Genomic DNA, 20,098 nt, shown 5'->3' on the forward strand with positions numbered 1-20,098 from the left:
CAATATCGCTTTTATACAGAGATGACACACCCCCAGAAGGAATCTGCAAGTTGGAGACATTGTGATGATAAAAGGAGAGGACGTTAACAGGAATGAGTGGAGATTTGGAAGAGTCACAGAAACCACAATTGGCAACGATGGACTCATAAGGTGGGTTAAGATCTGCTTCAGTGACACAAGGGGGGAGCATCTCAACAAGATGTCTGAAGTAGAGCGCCCAGTCCAGAAACTAGTTTTGTTGCTAGAGGCTGACTAAAACCAGGTTCCCCCTTTAAAATCTAAAATCTCCTCCACATACCTTATAATCTTAATGCAGTTTAAAAGGAGGTTCTACCTGTGTTCTAAGCTACTCTATGCTTATTCTTACATAAGAAGGGTAGTGTTCAGATAAAATTATTCCTGATTAATGTAAATTGTATACTGTTTCATTATTCACTCATGATTGGTGGGAGTGTAAATAACTCTTAAAAGGGGTTTTAATAACAGATTATTGCTGGCTGTATGCTTTTATTTGTCATTTCCGCTTTTACTATTACATGCTTTTATTTTGGTACTCCCAGGCCAGAAGTATAGGTTGTGCATCTGCCAGCGGACAAAGAAATGAACTTTGCACGGAGCAGACGATAACAAGTGACGGTCAGAGATCAACATAGCTCCTCAAGGTTTTTCCGGTATGTGTGTTTAGCACCTGGCTAGAATTGGGAACAAGGTATGTTGTAAAAATATGTTTTTATGTGGAGTTATGTGTCACAGTCTGCTCTGTCACAGTTTATTTCATGTCACAGTTTGTTTAATCATGTTATGTTCTAGTCATGTTTTTCCCCTGTCACGTTCAGTTCACTCACGTCACCTGTCTCATTGTTCACAGCTGCACCTCATTCACTGATCACTCCCTCCCCAGTATTTAGCTTCCTGGTTGCCTTTCAGTCACTGCAGTCAATCCTCACCAACCCTTCATGCCTTGCCACAGAGAGTTAAGTTTGGTTACCTGCCTCATAGTCTTGTTTTGTCTTAGTCATAGTATTATTCATAGTTTTGTTACCATAGTCTTTTGTATTTCATAGTCTTGATTTTTGTTTCATAGTTAAGTATTTTTGACCCGGCTCTGCCGCGCCTTTTGTTCATGCTCCCTGTTTTGTAAATAAATTGATTTTGGAAAAGAGCTGCATCTGGGTCCTACCTCTCCACCAGTTCGTGACATTATGTGTGTTTAGCAGACTTAATGTGAGAGTGTTTATTCTCCATGGTAATATTTATGTTGCTGTTCATGATAACTTTAGAGCATATGTATGCAGTGATGTTAAGCTAAAAGGAGTCATTTCATGGTTAAGATTGTTTATTTGTTTCAGAGGTTCCTCTTGCTTCTAATCAGGTGGCTCTCATCTGGCTACTCAACTTCAAAGAAACTGAAAGGCAGCTGGCTTGGTGTCTGGAGACACTACAGGGCTACAACTTCAAAATCCACCACCAGGCTGGTCGCAAGGACACCTACACAGATGCACTGTCCTGATGGCTCTGTGAGGAGGAGTGTCGGCATTGCAAGTGCATGGAGGAACAGGACGCGGTGACTCCAGTGGTGGTATGACAGCACAGCCGACAATGATGACAGCTCCCCAGACAGCGCAGGGGAGCCCCCCGGCATCATCGGCAGTCCACAGCTTTGAGAGCATAGGCTCAGAACAACTTCAACACGACCATAGCAAGGATCCTGTCCTCTCCTGTGTCAAGAAGTGGCTGGAGGCAGGCCAGCAACCAATGTGGAGATTACAATTTGGCTGTGGAGCAGGTGTTTGAACCTCCTCCCGAGCCAGAGGTGGGGCAGTGAACCTGGTTTGGACTACCTTTACCAACTCTGAGAATGACTCAGGGGGGTACACAAACTGACCAAGCTATCACCATGAGAGATTTTTATTTTTATTCCATGGTAAAAAATTTTAATTATACCGATTTCAGAAAAAATAAGTTGTTAGAGGATTCAGCATTGCAGGAGAGACTTTAAAACTTACTGAGAAACCCTGAAGCAGCCTGTAATTTTGCAGTCCCACAGCACCCTGAACTTTTAATAACTCATGTTTTGTGATTACACAGCCCCTGCTTTTATGAAAAAGATATGACTTGTCAATTTAATTGTCATTTCAAATAGATCACTCGTAAGATAATTTCAGCAGAGGCCTACCAATCAGAGAGCTGAAAACATTCCATTGATAAGATGAAAACTAACCCAACACTATATTATGTAGAGCATTTGTATTATAAACACGTGCAGCATTCTTCTTTGCATAATCAGGTCAGCTACAGTCCCCAGCACAAAGCCAGCCTTCTTTATCAGTTTGTTTAGCTTCTTTGAGTCAGTATATACTGCTCCACCCCTCTTGTGTACGGCCTCAGCATTGAATTTCCAAACAGTCTGTTGTCCAGGTAAACTGTAGTCCTCAGCCACCTCTACCTCTTCTTCCAGATGGTGTTTGTCTTATTCCAGGTCCTTCAAAATCCACATTCATCTAATTTTTTTTGTTTTTTCAGATGAGGTGATTGTTCCCACGCCATGCCAAAAAGGGATTGACCAATTCCTTGTACCCAGCATCTTGGCTATCCCTGATACACCCAACCACTGCATACATCTTAGTATTTCTGAAGGTAACAGTACTCTGAGTTGTACTGGGAAGTCTGGGGTGTACAGAGTGAAAAGAAATGGTGAAAGTACAATCCCCTGTGGTGTTCCTGTACTGCTGGCCACCCTCTTAGACTAAAAACCATTCAGTCTAACTGTAGTCTGTTTGGGATGCAGAGGGATCTCAGTGTGTCCTCATGTGGTGATGTGATGTGATGGTGTTGGTGAGGCTGTGTTAAGATCCATGACTGAGGTGCACGGTGACATTACAGAGGTGTGACAGGGAAGCTGTGGATACAGGTAGGGTGTGTGGTCTAACCCCAGCTGGTCGAGGCGGATGGCCACCCTTCCTGAGTCTGGTTCTGCCAGAGGTTTCTTCCTGTTAAAAGGGAGTCGTTCCTTTCCACAGTCGCCTCAGGCTCAGGACGGGAGATTGGACTGAAGACAAGTTTCGGTGCAATCTGTTGGTTTCCTTAGCTAGGATATTATTTTTTTGAATTGGCACTATATGAATTAAGTGGGCTTCCTCCCACCGTCCAAAAACATGCATGTCAGGTTAATTAGTGACTCTAAATTGTCCATAGGAGTGAGTGTGAGCGTGCATGGTTGTTTGTCTCTATGTGGCCCTGTGATGGACTGGCGACCTGTCCAGGGTGTACCCCGCCTTTCGCCCAATGACTGCTGGGATAGGCTCCAGCCCACCCGCTATCCGACTGACGGATTGACGGTATAGAAAATGGATGGATGAATTAAGTGGATTATGATTACAATTAATTGAATTCCAATAGTCTTGAATTGGACTATATTATGTAAGTGCCTTGAGATGACAATTGTTGTAATTTGGCGCTATATAAATAAGATTGAATGTTGCTGGCAGCAGGTGAGAAGCTGAATGTTGATCTGAAACAAACCTACTGAAATACAGAAAGAGGTAATATCCAAAATTGTTAATTGTGACACCACGTCCATTGCTGCCAGGAGCCTTTTTTGTCCAGTTTGCCGTTAAGAACTAATAGACATACTACACAATTAAAAACAAACAGTAGTTTCAAGGATTTTTATTCTTTATCGTAGAAATAGAAACACTGTACATAAATTACTTTCTCTGAGACTAATATTGATGTCAGGATAAATGGAATTTGTCAACCTTCAAAACAAAGTAAACAAATAAAACGTTTTCAACTTGTCCTAAGTGTCTGAAAATGAATATGATGTTAACTATGAGTAAAATTCTTGCACCTTCCTTTAAAATGACTAAAGTTGTTTTCCAACGTTTGTTAACACACATACACACAGAAATCTCCTCTAAAAGAGCACAGAGACTCACAATCAATGAAAAAACATCCACATCAATTTTTGATCCATTACTGTCACTGGTGGTGATGCATTGTCCTTTTAAGGAGAAATTAGGAAAAACAAAGAGTAAGGCAAAAGTTAGTTGCTACTCACAGCAACCCTGCCCCCCCCCTCCCCAAGCCATGACAACAAGTTTCTATTGCAAGCAATACTACTACCTTTGAAAGACGAAAGCACAAGGTCTATGCATTATGAAGCTGAGTCACAATTTGCAGAAGTGAAGGACTCTTGTCCTGCCAGAGGACCAGTATTATTCAGGACTGATGAGCCCACTTGGTGTACAAAGACTCCATTGAGTCAGAAGCAACCGTGGCACTAGGGTCATCTAGCCTCCATACACATCGCTGTTAGACTGGTCTGTATGAGTTTATAGACCTTGTAATAGCACAGGGGATGAAGTGGATTGGTTTTAGAAACGACCAAACAGATCATTGTAATAAAAAAAAAAAAACAATGCAAAGTTTGGTTTTGTTTAGTTTACATCCTGGCCCATTCTGGTGGTGGGAGTGTACATTAAAATATTAATAGTGTGCATACATGTAAGTGGCATACATGTTGGTAGGTAATAGTATGTAAACACTTTTTTCATTTGTTTTTGTGTCCCATTTTTATCTGAAGCAAATGGAAGTTTATATATAAAAACAAAACAAAATTGCAAACTTGTAAATTGTTGTCCTTTTTGTGCCTGTCTCTCTTTGAGAGAGTCCACAACAGTTCCATTAAATGGCATCAGCCATGGAATAATAAATCCTATAGACAGGGCTGATAGAGGTGTACAACCTAGGGCAATATGTCACATCTGGATCCACAGAGACATGTTACCTGAAACATCTGTCAGAGATGCAAAGTCATTTGTTACGTTGACTGCACAGTTTACAGCTGTTGAAATGCATGCAAACATTTCCAACTTGGCTATTTAAGTTAATGTCGATGACCGTCTTTGACAAATAGCACATGGCAGTCAGCATAGCCCTGCTTACCAAAGAGTGGTGTATTGTAAGGGCATGTCTAGAGAGAGGAAGGAAAGAGGGAAGAAAGAAAGGCAGGTATTGGTTGAAAGAAACCCTTTACAGGTTCACAAAGACAGTCGCAACTGTAATTTAATCATATTTCAGGTCAGTTTAGTTTAAGTGATCATCAATTGGCCCACAGATCTTTAACACCCTTTAACATTCTCAACCACAAACAAAAATTGCAAATGAGGGGAGCCAGTGGGGAAGTTTTTAGTATTGAAACAATTCAATCCATGACATCCATTTTGTGTCAAGACATAACTTTTTGTTACTCTTTGACAGCAGGGGGTGTAATCAGTTGAATTTGTTCATGCCGTGTTACCTCCTCCCTATCTCGCTCTGGCGTAGGAACTGGATGTTGTTTGCGCTGTCAGCTAGTTCGGGGTATTGCTCTATTGACAAAACGTAGTAGCCATCATAACCCAGAACCTTCCCACTGCTCAGCAGCTGCCTTTTCTCTCCTTCAGTCCACAGCCGTATTCCTTCCTCTCCATCTCTCACCCGCTGTTGTTCACGGGCCCAGGCGCTTGTCAGTGCCCTTTGCCTTGCTTGTTCCAGGATTCGTGCTTTCTCCTCATCCAGCGTTGTCCCATAACGTACATGGAGTGCCAGAGCACCATACTGCAGCTCAACATCAGCAAAACGGCGCGTTCTCCCATTCATCACAGTTGTAGACTGAGACACTGTGACATTAACGCCATTTTCCAGTGACTTTCTACCTGATGTTAGCCGCAGTGCACTGAGATCGTTCTCCGGCAGGCTGGTCTTGATGAAGTAGTGTGTGTCTCGTCCCTCTACTGTGAAATGTAGATCCTCAAGGTAGAAGGCATTATTTAGGAGTCCAGCAACTTTGATGCAGTCTTCATTGGCAATATTTAAAGCATTGGTCACCACACGCCCTTGAATCACAGCAAACATCACTCCCTTTCCAATCAGAGACTTGACAGTCGCAAACCACAACCAAGGCTTGTTGTGGTCTGAATGTCGTCGGCTGAGCTGAATTTCTGGCATACGCTCAAAAGACAAGAAAGCCCCGGACTGACGAGTCACCTCCTGCTGGACACCTGAGATAGACTGTGGAGAGAAAGAAGAAGTAATATTTGACTTTGAATTGATGTTTGTTTCTGCTCAAGACATTCTAACATGTGTGTTACAATATCCACTGTAATGCACTGTGATGACAAAAAAATTATTATAATAATCGAAATGGAAAAAAATATATTTCCAGATTGAATTTAAAAGTTGCAGCCATGTAAATAGCCCTACCTGCAATACCAGATAAACTGATTCATAGAATATCCTAACCTGTTTGTATTTTCTCATATTTCAATAATTAACAGTAAGCAATGTTTGCAATGTCTGTTGTGTTTTATACCTTGCAGTAATAGAAAAATATTGTTTGTGGAAATTCTAAATACTGTACATATAAACATAAATGTACCAAAGCAATTTAAAAAAAAATTACATCTTTGACCTCTCCAAATGCATCTACATCTGTTTAATCTCACATCTGTTTAATGAACATCTTTAAATAACCCTTGAAAAAAACTGTAAGAAAAACACAGTGCTTCTGATGATCTTTTATTATCCCTGTGACTCTCCTCTCTGTGCAGACATCATACAATGAGGTACAGTTTGTATTGGTATTGAGATTTGCACATGGCATCCGTTTGGCAGCAGACATGATACTGGCTGTGATACCAGCAAAACATTATACGAATGATAAGTCGTGCTTTATGTGGATGCGTTTTTGTTTAGGCAGCACCATCCATTGGTGATACCCAGAAATTGCATGAATGGGTATCGTAACGGTGCAAAGTAAACACGCCTCAGAAGAAGGAAGGGAGACTCCCTATGGCTTAAAGGTGGCCTGGAACTAGATAGCTGAATTTTGAGCCTATTTGTGGACTTAGCTGATCAGCACACCTGTAAGTAGTACATTTCCTGGTGAAAAAAGCCAAACTGTGCATACAAGTCCATACTTGTATAGTTTCAGATTGGTCCAAATCTCTTATGTTTTGTTGAGAATAAACCCTAGAGACATGTATTCCTTCATGTGCATCCTGTGTAACACTGAATCCAAAATAATCATACATGTTCATGCCTGCATACTGTATGCAGCCTTCATTAGACATTTGTTCAAAGTAATCATACATGCTAATGTATGCTCACTTATTCAACCTTAAATAGACATTCTTAGGTATTTTTGGTAATGCTGAGTGTGTGCTCTCAAGGATAACCTTGGAGGATAAGATATTGAAACACCTGTTATGATCATGCAAGTGAAGATAGCAGGCCCATCGTGAGGGGGCAGACACTCATACTGATACCTTGGAAAAAGATGCAAGTTGGATGGAACGATACTAGGGTTGATTTATAATGGTGTATGAGGTCATCCCCAGCAAACAAAGAGATCAAACCAAGGGGTTTAAAAAGAGGAGTCCCGAGATACTAAGCTAGTCTCAGCAGCATGTTTGGCCTATTTTTCTGGTATCGGCTAGGTAAATGCACCCTGCTTGCACATTGCTATCTCCAGATCATTTATGCCTCATCTTTGTCTCCTGATTCTACACCTACCACGGATACAACTGAATAGCATATTTTTCTGAGTACTTTTGAAATGAGATGATTCCTTAGGTCCAGACTGGCAGAGGTGACTTAGAGAAAATGTTGTCCCACGACAGCTTCATCCTCAAGTTTTTTTAAAATCACCTCACCCCTCTCTTCATCTGCACCTTCAAACCAGCAAGGTGGAACACACCAATCCATCTGAAGCTTGAACAAAACTCTTGTCACTCAGCTGGTGCACACACTGATGTAGCACTGATCCACCTCTCTCATGTTAGCACATAGACTGTGTTAAGTTAATGATATTTTTAAAAACACAATTCTTTTATTTGAGTTTGCTCACTGTGTGTAAGTGCGATTTCTTGATAACCTGTCAAACATACAATTATAAATACTATATTTAAAAAAAGTTGCACTATGGAGTGGTAGAAAAGAGGAAGGAACTGGAGCTTTAACCTAAGACAGATGCAAATGATAGGATTCATTCTCGCTTCCCAAATTATTCTAAATGTTTTTTGCTGCATCTTCTCATGACATCACTTTCTGCTTTGTAATTCCAATTGATATCTGCATGTCTTGGATTTCTTTTTTTCTTTGTTCCACTGTAAGTTCATTTCTAGCAAAGACTACAAGTCAGCTTTAGATGTTACTGATGGATTCAATGACTCATTTAGTTGTATTTTGGAAACATTAGGTAACCAAATTTAAGATATATTGGCTTTATATGCCTTTATGCAGCTGTCAAATTCATACTGTTCTGCAAATTGCTGTGGATCAATTTGTTTCAAATTGTTACAAATTCAAATGAGTAGATTCAAATAATTGATGACATTGTAACAGGTAAAGGCAATGTATCTACTGTGACATCACTGATGTCATAATGCCAGAGCCACACAATTCTTGAAGGTTTGAGCTGTGCAGTAACAGAGAAATCATCTCTTATCCACAAAACCTGTACAATTAAAGAGAACTTAGAATACATACAGGCAGGTCATCCCATAGCTGGCTCTTTTGCATCTCCAGTGATGGTTGTGTCAGGTCAAACTTAGGAATGGGGAACCCTGGGATTGCATTGTGAAGATGAAAGCCAAATGTGACCAACCATATGTTGACATCTATGGAGAAAGTGGGCAGTGATTGTGGAATAGAGATGTGGACAGATAAAGAAGATTAAGTGCGAGTTAAAGCATGTTGCTTTGATTTTCATTTCATAGAAATATCATCTGAGAATAGTGCAGTAACAAAGACTTTGGCCATGTATATAAGTTATAATTTATTCTATCATATAATACAAAAACAAACCAACAGTCCATTGAACATTCCCTTTGTAAACATTAAAGGTCCCACATTGTTGCAGCTCATTACTATAAAAATAAAGATGCATTTTATTATTTTCAAAGCATGGTTCTCAACTGTTCTCAATCCATCTGTTCCATTAAAATCATTTTTAGGAAAGTATTTATCTAACCTATGCAGCATGAATTAGATACCTTTATTCTTCAGAAAAGACAGACTTGTAACAGAGTGTTGTGGGACACATCTATTGAAACTTTAAACACACATGATAGAGGACCAATATCAGCTGCACTCAAGATGGTTCATCTACTTCCTTGGTGTTTTTATAATGTAAATTATTTTTCCAAGTTTGTTTTTAACCAGGATAAAGAATTCAACATCATATCTCACATTCTATCTGTCCCAGGATGGACTATTGTAATTCCTTATAATTAGGAAATGTTCTAAATAGCTTTCTGAAAAGCCTCCACCAGATCCAAAATGCTGCAGGTCCTGAGATCACATTTCCTCTATTTTGTTTTTTCTTTATTATGTTTGAGAAATCCAGAATAACATTTTTAAATCTCCTCTTCACACCTTGCTTTTAATGACCAAACTTCATTGTATCTTAAAGACCTCATTGTTCCACATTTTCCCAACAGAGTATTTCAGACTGCAGACTTACTTTTTTCATGAGTTCCCAGAAGCAGAAAGAGTCAGAAGTCGCAAACCTTCACCCAACTGAATATTCAATATGATTTTTTAAAAGTATTTTGATATAATCCATGTAAATTCATAATAATTCGATAATTTGGGGTTGAGCTGGACCCTACTTGTAACTGCTTGCAACTCTAGTCAACTTTGTGTCTCTTTTTTCTCTACCATTGCAGGTATCCCTTGCCTGGTGTTTTTGTGTTTGTTCGTGACCAGTTGGAGTTGTGAGGTCTCCTCCTGTTAAAAATGATTTTTTCCTTTCGACCGTTGCCCACCAATCATAATGTGCATAATCAGGGTGGGTTGACTGAATCAAAGTAAAGACTTGATACAACCCCCTAGTTTCCATAACTTGTCAAATGTATAGAAGTTTGAATTTTAGAAATACTATCATGTTGAATTGGACTGTATTGATCAGAATTAGAATTAGACTTGAATTGAACTGGAATATAATTTTTTCATATGGACAGTATTTACACTGACTTGAGTTGAACTTATTCACTTACTCTTTAAAGTGCCTTGAAATTACTTTGGTTGTGAATTGGTGCTATATATATATAAAACTACACTGAGCAGAATTTTACTGGATTGATACTGTGAATTCATATGCTGAAACAGATGAACACCCTCACTGAGTACTGTTCTGCTGGAAGTATCCTTATTATATCCATTTCTACCCTTGACGTTTCATGTGAGTGGGTGCTATATGAATAAATAGACTAAACCTAGTTAAATTGAATAGTTACCTGTAACATAGTCTTTGACCTGATGAATCTTGCTGATGGGGTCGTTGCCTCGGAACATAAACAAGTTAAAGGGCCGAGGTTCTTTACCTACACGTGTCCATGTGCCGATGTCAGGAGTGGTCCATCTTGATTGAAATATAATGATGATGATAAAACAACAACACTGATCAGACATGACACTGACAAAGCACACAGCAAATGCTTGTGTGCAACAGCATGTCATGCTTACATTGCAAATGACCAAATTATCCATGGTTTGTCTACCTTCCTGCAGGGATGTCGTAATCTCTGTCTCCAAAATGCAGCAGTCTTGTCAGAGGATCATAAAGACCTCCATGGAAACCAATCACCAGCACAAAGTCTGGGTTGGAGTCAAAGTAAACCTCGCCATATGCCGTGTACTGAACCTGCATACACAAGAGCAGAGATTTAGATTTAGGATCTGATTTAGGGAAATAAACAATTTAATTTCAAAACAGATTATATACTGAAGTCTTTATAATTTTTTTTCTTACAATAAGACATGCACATACCTGTTTAAGCAGTAGTCCATTGTTGCTAAAGACAGCCAGTGGAGTTCCAGTGTTATCACATGCAATATAAAACTCTTCTCCACTACTGATTTCCATTGCAAACACATGGCCCTGTGCAAGATACACATGACAATGCACTCATTATGGATAAAAGGTTATCAATGAAGGTGATCATTGTTGCACAAAACTGTTCTGTAATTCTACAAATATTGTACAAGGATTTTAAAGAATCATGACAGTCTTTTTTTGCGGTGGGCTGTTGCAGCAAAACAGAATTATGAATTATTGCTTATTGTTACTGTTTCTTTTGGGCATCTGATTTTCAGAGAATTTTACAAGTTGTTCCAGGTGCATCCATCCAATCAGCAATGGAGTTACCTTGGTGTTGTATTGCGAGAATGAGTTGTATTGTACTGGCCCACCTCTGGCTAATAAACAGTGTGTGCAATGATGAGTGGCTAGTATGAAAAGAGGCAAAAAGAGGGCAGACCACATTAGAGTCTTTTGTATTTTTCTCATATACTGTATTGCTTTCTGACTTCATTCTGGTGAATCCATTTGGAGTGGTTATTAGGGCCTCAACCCTTACCCTCGTCGTTTTTCCATCCACAGGCATTGCATTCAGTCTCAGCTAACATGGTATCCCTGCCTCTCTCAAAGTACTTGATTTAGGTTGGGTTAGGCATGCATTTGGTGAAAAATCCACATCATTAAAAATTGAGAAGTGATCTGATTTTCTCCTTCTTCAAGTGATCACCGTACATTCCCTTAAAGCTTTTGGACTATTGCAATCTCTCCACTCCATTAATGTCCGGCTTCAGGTGCAGAAGAATACCAGTAATGCGCCCATCATAGATATTTTCATTTCCACGCCACAGACATGAGCTCCAGCCTCGTCCTCCTATTCCTCAATGTTTATTCCTATTATACCTTATACATCATTCTCTCTGCCAGTGTATGTCAATGGGCAAAGCTTAATTGCCTTGTCTTCAGTCTCCTTATAAAATCCCTTTTGGTCTCCCACAGGCTTCTCCCACTCTCCTCTAGCTTTCTACAGTGCCAGATTTCCATTTCAGGCTCAATCTCCTCTGGTCCTCTGAATTAAATTAAGGTAAATTTCAATAATACTTAAATACTACGGAAAGGGGAAATTATATAGTTGCAGTATAAATTATTGTTAAAAAAACCTGTGGAATGTAAGAGTGTAGCATAGAGTGGATACAATCTTTAGAAATTGCCATAAATTGTTTGGGTTGTTGTTTTTATTGCTTGGCAACAACTTAGTTAATGTCACACAATGCACTGCCAGGTAACACAGGTGAACTCACCACAGACAACATTGACAGAAACTCATAGCCAACAGTTCAACATCTGGTATGCTTCTCATTGTCCAAAAATATTGCAATATGCAATCCCTCTTTTATTTCTCTAACCACTCTGTCTGCAGTCTCAGCCTGTAAGTCTGAAAGCTCGGTAGAGGGGTGGTATTCAGCCGCATCTCTGTGAAACAAATAATAGCACCTTCCTGATATTCAAGTTGCATCCTCATCAGGTTTCCAAGCTTGTTCAACTTATCTGCTTGCGAAGGCAGATTTCCCATGATGATAAAAGAAAGTAATTATTCAGACTCCTCCTTTCTCCCGGTTTTGTTCCCACTGCATCCTGTAGAACTCCTCTGGATTTGGGGTCTTACTCCAGGAATTACATGGACTTTGAAAAGCTAAAGTCAGCAGTTCCCACAACAACTTCCACATAGGCATGGCTATCTATGATTTATTTAACTTTATGACAGACAAAAACAAGTGCCACAATTGTGAAAAGAAATATTTGTTTTCACAGAAAAAGTTAATTAAAAAAATCCTGAGTGGATACATAAAGAGATACAACATATTTAAAGCTGCTGCAGCAAGCTGGACTCACTAGGGCAGTGCCATTTCAGAATCTTTCTTCTGGCCTTCCTTTTCATGTCCACTGGCCAATAACTTCAAGTCCTAACACAGGCTCTTGTGTCTCCCAAACAAATTACAATCTTGTTCCTTTTCTAATTATACCCTATTCATGTATAATTTGTCTCAATAATATGTCTTCATTATCTGCCTTGGTAAACACATTTTACAATCCTGTTCCCTTTCCTTTGCTCACATTACTGTTCCTTGGAGATGATGCATCACAGTCTAATCAACAAACAAAATTGTTTCAAAATAATCTTTTGTACAAATGAAATGTTGTTACATCTTGTCATTTATCTGTCCTAAAATATCATAATGCACAGACAGGGCCCACATTAGCAATCAAGCACTGTGGCCCTATGCTGACTTGTTAAGCTATTGGGCACTGATTAGTTTCTCTTTAAATAACATGGCTCCAGCGAAACAACATGTGAGATGTATGGTCAGGAATAAAAAAGATCACAGCTTTAAGATGAAAGAGGATCAGACTGATCAAAGTCAAAGTCAAAAGTCAAAGTAGCTTTAATGTCATACTTCACATGTGAAGACATACAAAGGAATCAAAAGGACATTTCCCACTCTCCCACGGTGAAAACATAAAGTGCACAGGTACAACAGATAAGACAAGACATTTCTAGTACTTGTAAACAGATAAGACATATACTAAAGCTAAAAAGAGAAAATAAAAGTCAATAAAAAAAATATAAAAAATGTGCAAATATAGGAATATACTATGTGTTGCTAGAAGTAGCAGCATAAATTATTGTACAAGTTATGGTATGTATAAGTTAGGTTAGCAGCATTCCCCCAGGAATTTGGTGCTGCTCACTCGCTCCACAGCTGCACCATCGATGGTCAGATGGTGACGTTCAGCAGGAGATTGTTGTCTCTACACCACGTAGTCAAAAGGTTGACCTCCTTCCTGTCGTGGGACTCATCATTCTTGGTGATGAGACCTACCAGAGTGGTATCGTCCGCAAACTTCACCATGTGATTGGTGCTGTAGGTTGGTGTGGAGTCATGAGTCAGCAGGGTGAAGAGCAAGGGACTGAGCACACAGCCTTGTGGGGCCCCTGTGCTGAGCGTGATGCTGCTTGATGTGTTGTTGTCGACTCTTACTGCTTGTGGTCTGTAACTGACGAAGTCCAGTATCCAATTGCAAAAGGAAGTGTTAAGCCCCAGCTGGTCCAGTTTACAGATAATTTGTTGTGGGATTATGGTATTGAAAGCTGAACTAAAGTATATGAAAAGCATTCTCACATGTGAGGCTGCCTTTTCCAGGTCGGTGAGGGCTGGGTGGAAAGCAGAGCAGATAGCGTCCTCTGTGGAACGTTTGGCTCTGTATGCAAACTGAAAGGGGTCCAGGGACTTGATGTGAGACATGACTAGCCGTTCAAAGCACTTCATAATGATGGGGGTCAGTGCCACAGGGCGATAGTCATTGATGCAGGATGGAGTTGGTTTCTTTGGTACAGGTATGATGATGGAAGTCTTGAAATGTGATGGAACTGCAGCTTGACTCAGAGAAGTATTGAAGACATCCGTGAAGATATCTGTAAGCTCCTCTGCGCAGTCCCTCAGTATACAGCCTGGGATGTTGTCTGGGCTTGTTGCTTTGCGGGGGTTGATAGTGGAGAGTACCATCTTCCCACTTTCAGCAGACAGGCACAGAGCCTGGCCGTGGTGGGGGGTGAAGGCGTTCTTTGCACGGTTGCTTCAAACCGTGCAAATAAGCTGTTGAGGTTGTTCAGCAGAGACATGTTGTCGCAGGTCTGTGATGCGGGCTTGTAGTCCGTGATGGTCTGTATGCTCTGCCACAGGCTGCACGTATCCCTGCTGTCTGTGAAGTGGCTGGTGATCTTTTTTGAATAGTCCTGTTTTGCTTTTCTGATCCCACGGGACAGGCTGGCTCTCGCTGTTCTCAGGCCAATTCTATCCCCGGCTTTGAAGGCTTTGTTTATGGCCTTCAGCAGTCGATGGACAGCCCCTGCCAGCAATGGCTTCTTGTTAGCTCGAGTGATGATGGTCTTTGTGTGGGTTACATCATCTGTGAATTTGCGGATGTAGGAGAAAACAGTGTCTGTAAGCTCCTCATTGTCTGTGTGGTTGTTGTGTGTAGCTGCTTGCTTGAACATGTCCCAGTCTGTTGTCACAAGACAGTCCTTAAGAGCAGACCTTGATCACTCCGGCCACACTAGAATCTCTTTTCAAACTGTTTTTTCCACTTTCACTCTGGGCCTATATGCTGGCATTAGCATAACAGTAATGTGGTCGGAAAGTCCGATGTGGGGGAGAGGGGAGGCCTTGTAAGCTCCTTTGATGTATAGATCGGGTTGAAGGTGTTTTTCTCCCTTGTTGGGAAATTGACATGCTGATAATGTTTTGGTAGGACTGTTTTGAGATCAGCATGATTAAAATCTCCATCGATGATGGTAAATCCATCTGGGTGTGCCTTCTGTTGTTCACTGATGGCTTGATACAATTCACAAAGTGCTACATTCCTATCACTGTTGGAGGTTGGAGGGATATAAACTGCGACAAGCAAAACCGCAGTAAATTCCCTCGGCAGATAGAAAGGACGGCACTTGATGACCATAAACTCCACAAGTGGTGAACAGTGTATACATACTACCACAGCGTCCTGGCACCACGCGTCACAAATGTAAACACAGACCCCACCGCCGCGTTGTTAACCTCCGTTAACATGGGCTCTGTCTGCTCCATAGCATGTTAGCTGCTCAAGTTGTACAGCGGAGTCGGGGATGTTGTCATTAAGCCATGTTTCCATGAAAACCTCAGTAGTTGTGAGTTTTGTTGTCCAAGGAATGTAAGTTGGCTACGACGATGGATGGTATGGCTGGGTGAGTTGGGTTAGCCGCTAGCCTAACTCGGATTCCTCCATGCTTGCCCCTCTTCTGCTTCCTCGCACAATGCACTCTGATGTCTCTTTACCGGGCCTGTGGTCGCAGTCGAGTCCGACTGGTGGAGTAATCCTAGCTCATTGATGGTTGTCTCTGTTGTAGTATCCAACACGTTGAGAATCTTGCTCTTGGAGATGTCGAGCAGAGCTGGTTGACTGTACTTATAATTCGACGCAGACAGACGAGACAAAAGTTTTCCATCATGAAAAACTTATAAACACTTATTAAATAAACAAAACAGTGTGGGTCGTTGCTGCGTCGACACGCACCACCATCTTGGAGCTCATTTCCTGGTGGTAGCCTGATGGTAGCCTGGACAGAGCCAATGAGCTGAATATGTATTTCAGTAGGTTCAGCTCTGCTCTTCCCCTGCCTCCAGCAACGCAGACCTTACACTCTACATGTACCCACATGCTCACTGTCACACCTCCATAATGTTCCTCTCCACCTCAGTTATAGATCTTAACACAACCTCACCAACATCTCCCCAAGATCAGGACAGCCTGAGACCTCCTCTGCCTCCCCTCAATCCTCCATGTCAGGTGAAGAGGCCGCTGAAGAGACTAAACTAAAACAAGGCTGCTCTGTAGCCCAGAGAAGGCTTATTCTGGCATGTTGCGTTTTGCACACTATTGCCATAAACAAGGGTCTCCCACTACCTGAACCAGCCCAAGCAGACAACATGCCAGAAGCCCCCCCTCATGGACCGCACCATAAAAGTGCCATAATGATGAGGCAACAACTGATTGCACAACTTTAGTTGCAGTCATCTAGCGCCTGACCGTGGCATTTTCGTATCAAACCAAGGCAATCTGAGGACAGCAACTTCTCTCGAGCCTCTGGACCTGATTGAAAAAAGAAGAATGCTGCACGAGCTGTTGAACAGCTGTTTGAAACAACAAAGTGTGATCAGTTTGAGGCTTCTTCAGCTATGCTGCTGTACAGAAAGATACAGGAGGTCCTTCCTGCCAGCAAAAATAACTGTTCGTAATGAAAGCTTATCATATGAGTTTAAAAATACTGCAACAATATAATTTATTTTTGGGATAAATAAAGTATTTTTTCATTTGATTTAATCTAATTTACTGTACTGACTATAGTATTTCACATTGAGGTTTTGAAACTGACAGAACTGAGAGCAACTTGGGGATCAAAAGACTTAACTGATATATTTTACTGATCTGCATATCACTTGGCAGATGACTTCAGTCCCATTGTGTGGGGCTTATTACTGCAGTCTAATCAGTAATAAAAAATTAGTTGAATTATCTCAGATAGTTGTGCTTATTAGAAATCATGTCCTAAAACGGCTTGTAAGACAAGTTATAATGCCATCACTTGAAGTTGTCATAGCTTCCAGCAGCAGCCCCCATGAGTTTGTGGTTATATTTAGAATTTCAAGAGTTTCTAGATTCAACTACCAGATGGACAGAAACAAATAACTATATTTTACCCACGTTCCAAGTTTACGTCAATGGTACTAACATGCTACAAATGACTTTTTCAAGGCAGATACCTGCAGATCATAGTAAAAAGATGTGATCTCGGAGCTGGAGTGGTTATAGACGTGGGTGATCCTTGTGGGGTAATTAAGGTCAGAGTAGAAGAACTGCAGATGTTGGCCCAGACTGTTTCTTGATGCCACGCGTCGACCCAAGCCATCATAACGGTATTGGATGGTCCAACTGGCTGCTTTACTATAGACACGAATCAAAAGACCTGAAAAAATTTTTTAAATCGTAGGAAAAAGGATAGAAAGAATGAGAAGGCAACAGTAACAAGCTAGATCTATAGAATATAATAATTTCATATGCCAAGTTGAACTTTTCTGTGTTATATTTTGGTGTTACTTGGTTTCATATTGTTATACTGGACCAACAAAAAAATAGGAGCACATCACCAATACTCACCTTTAGAGTTGTATTCAAATATTTCAGCTCCTCTCTGTCTCAAGAATCCATCTTCATCCAGCCTGTACTGAACATCTCCCAAACGAGTGATTCTGTCCCTTAGATCGTAGCGTAGCGGAGTTAACCGTCCACTGTTCCCTGGGTTCAGCAAGTGCAGGTTTCCATTCAAGTCATAATTATATCTGTAATGTCAACATTTATATTATGAACATCTAACATCAGTTAAGGGTAGTGCACATTTTTTCTTCTAATTAAATGATCCTACCTCCACATCAACTTCTCATTGAGGTAGACTGTTTGTAACTGTCCATCAACATCATACTCATAACCATATTTGGTTGTGTTGGCAAACGGTCCAATCTTGACCTCGCGTTTCGTGACCCTGCCCATGTTGTCATATTGAATGGTGATCCAGTACATCAGAGACCTGAAAATCTCATATTGGATCTCCTTGATGCGGCCATGCTGGTCAAAGTGTTTAGTGTAGGTCATGACTGCTGTTGATATAATCTAAGACAAGTAGGGATAAATGCAGAATATTAATGATTAATTTCTTACAGTCACAAAAAGCTGTGATGATAAGCCTTAAACAGAATGTTGTTTCTGGCATAAAAAAATATTACAGTTGGTATAAGCCAATGAATAGAAGTAGTAGTTGTCTAAAAATAATGAACACAGTAATCTCTGTGCCTGGTGCTCTTGCATATGACAGCTTTCCCTCCAGAGTACAACATTTGTTGGGAGGTAGAATTAATTGAATTACTGAAACTCGTTTACAAAATGTTGTATACCTTACAATTCACTGCTGTTTGCACAATCATTTACCACAGAAAAAAGAATATCCAACTTTTACGCCTCACATAGCTGTGTTGCTACACTGTACAAGTGCCAAATAACTCCTGCAGGAGAGAATATCTGACTCAAGAAATTCTCCATTTGTACAAATTTATTTGAAATACCAGAAGAAGACACTGTCAGTTCGTACTTTTGAACAAAAACAAAAACTTATTATTTGTATTTGGCTGAAAGAAGTCGAGAATGACCAGGACTGTTTTAACTAGAACTATTCATGCAATACAAGGAACCCTAAGACTTTTTGTAGCTCTTCAAGTCTCGTCTTTGCTTTATCTAAGTCAGTTTATTTTGTTTTGATGTAGACACCATGAATTCTATAGGTATATCACTGCGCACATTTTGACATTTTAAGTGGCATTGTCCCTGTGTAGTGAGAAATACATAATGCAAAACATTAATATATCACACACCTGTCTTTCAGCCTCTGTTCTGACCAATAGTCATTATTCGTAATACTTTGATTTACACTGTGGGACCCGGCAAGGTTGCCCACTTTTCGCAATTTCCATTGACCCTCTTGCAATTGCCTTGCGTAGCAATGGGCGAGTACAAGGAATATGGAGGGGAGGAGTCGGACATAAAGTCGTTGTATGCAGACGACCTACTTCTGTTTGTTTCACAACCAACCACTTCTCTACCGGAAGTCCTCACTACCTTAGATAATTTCAGTCAATTTTCAGGATATAAACTAAACTTCAATGAAAGTGAACTATTCCCAATTAATAAATAAGCTAAACTTAACTATACTGATCTCCCATTGAAGGTGGTGAAAGATCACTTTAATTACCTCGGAATTTGTGTCACAAGAGAATTCAAAAACTTATTTAAATCAAATTTTCTCACTTTATTTGATCAGGCAAAACAGATTTTATCAAAGTGGACTCCTTTGTCTCTGTCCCTTATTGGAAGAATAAACTCAATGAAAATGACATTGCTTCCAAAGTTCCTCTACTTATTTCTTCCCAATCTCATCCCCAAGTATTTTTTTAGAACCCTTGACTAATTAATGATATCTTATATTGGGTATCATGGTAAACACCCTCGGCTGCAGAAAACATTTCTCCAAAGACAAGGGAATACAGTAATACTACTGGACAGTGAATATTAGGTGTTTGTTATTTTGGAGACATTTCCATTTTGAACCCTCTTCCCCGGTTTGGGTGACAATGGAGGTCTGTGCTAGTAACCCTGTGTCCTTACATGTCCTCTTAGGTGGGTGCCACACTTCCACTTGCTTCGGATATTCCCAAGAGCAAAGCAGTAGTTAAACATTCCTTGCTAATCTGGGGCCAATTTAGGAAAAGTTTTGGTCTACAGCTTTTTTCACTTAAAAGCCCAATTGCTGCTAACCATCTACTTGCTCCTTCAATGGCTGATGGCGCATTCAAGATTTGGCACAGAAAAGGTTTGAGATGCTTTGAAGCTCGATAAATTGATAATTGTTTTGCAAGCTTTTCTCAACTAACAGAAATGTTTGGCATTGCCAAAACCCACTTTTTTAGATTTTTATAAATTAGGAATCTTATACAGCGCTTAACGACCTAACTTCCTTATAAACCCCCAGTCAACCCTGTTGATATATTTCTTTCTGTTAACCCTACTTCTAAAGGTATCATGTCTAATCTATATAACCTTATTTCCAAACTG

The 20,098-nt window shown here is 40.3% G+C and overlaps 1 protein-coding gene and 1 long non-coding RNA gene across 7 annotated transcripts in view; one reads left to right on the forward strand and one right to left on the reverse strand.

Annotated features, from left to right (window-relative positions):
• The first annotated feature begins 620 nt into the window (after window positions 1-620).
• On the forward strand, window positions 621-4,970 carry LOC140304853 (uncharacterized). Of its 2 annotated transcripts, XR_011915299.1 has the most exons (3): window positions 621-709; window positions 869-973; window positions 1,350-4,970. It is a non-coding gene; the product is annotated as an uncharacterized lncRNA (long non-coding RNA). The 2 variants fall into 2 exon arrangements; XR_011915298.1 differs by having other exon boundaries at window positions 869-4,970.
• The window catches only part of LOC140304850 (teneurin-3), a 207,533-nt gene continuing 191,089 nt past the window's right edge, over window positions 3,655-20,098 (reverse strand). For all 5 annotated transcript variants that reach the window (XM_072383646.1, XM_072383645.1, XM_072383644.1 and 2 more), the window contains 8 exons: window positions 17,862-18,106; window positions 17,597-17,778; window positions 17,203-17,405; window positions 10,817-10,927; window positions 10,548-10,690; window positions 10,284-10,408; window positions 8,533-8,663; window positions 3,655-6,054 (listed from right to left, as the gene is read on the reverse strand). In XM_072383646.1, coding sequence (XP_072239747.1) covers window positions 5,299-6,054; window positions 8,533-8,663; window positions 10,284-10,408; window positions 10,548-10,690; window positions 10,817-10,927; window positions 17,203-17,405; window positions 17,597-17,778; window positions 17,862-18,106 — 1,896 coding nt within the window. In that variant the 3' untranslated portion in view covers window positions 3,655-5,298. The remainder of the gene's footprint in view (window positions 6,055-8,532; window positions 8,664-10,283; window positions 10,409-10,547; window positions 10,691-10,816; window positions 10,928-17,202; window positions 17,406-17,596; window positions 17,779-17,861; window positions 18,107-20,098) is intronic.

This window comes from Leuresthes tenuis, unplaced genomic scaffold, assembly GCF_036924035.1.
Source record: "Leuresthes tenuis unplaced genomic scaffold, fLeuTen1.0.hap1 SCAF_4, whole genome shotgun sequence".
NCBI classification, from domain to species: domain Eukaryota; kingdom Metazoa; phylum Chordata; class Actinopteri; order Atheriniformes; family Atherinopsidae; genus Leuresthes; species Leuresthes tenuis.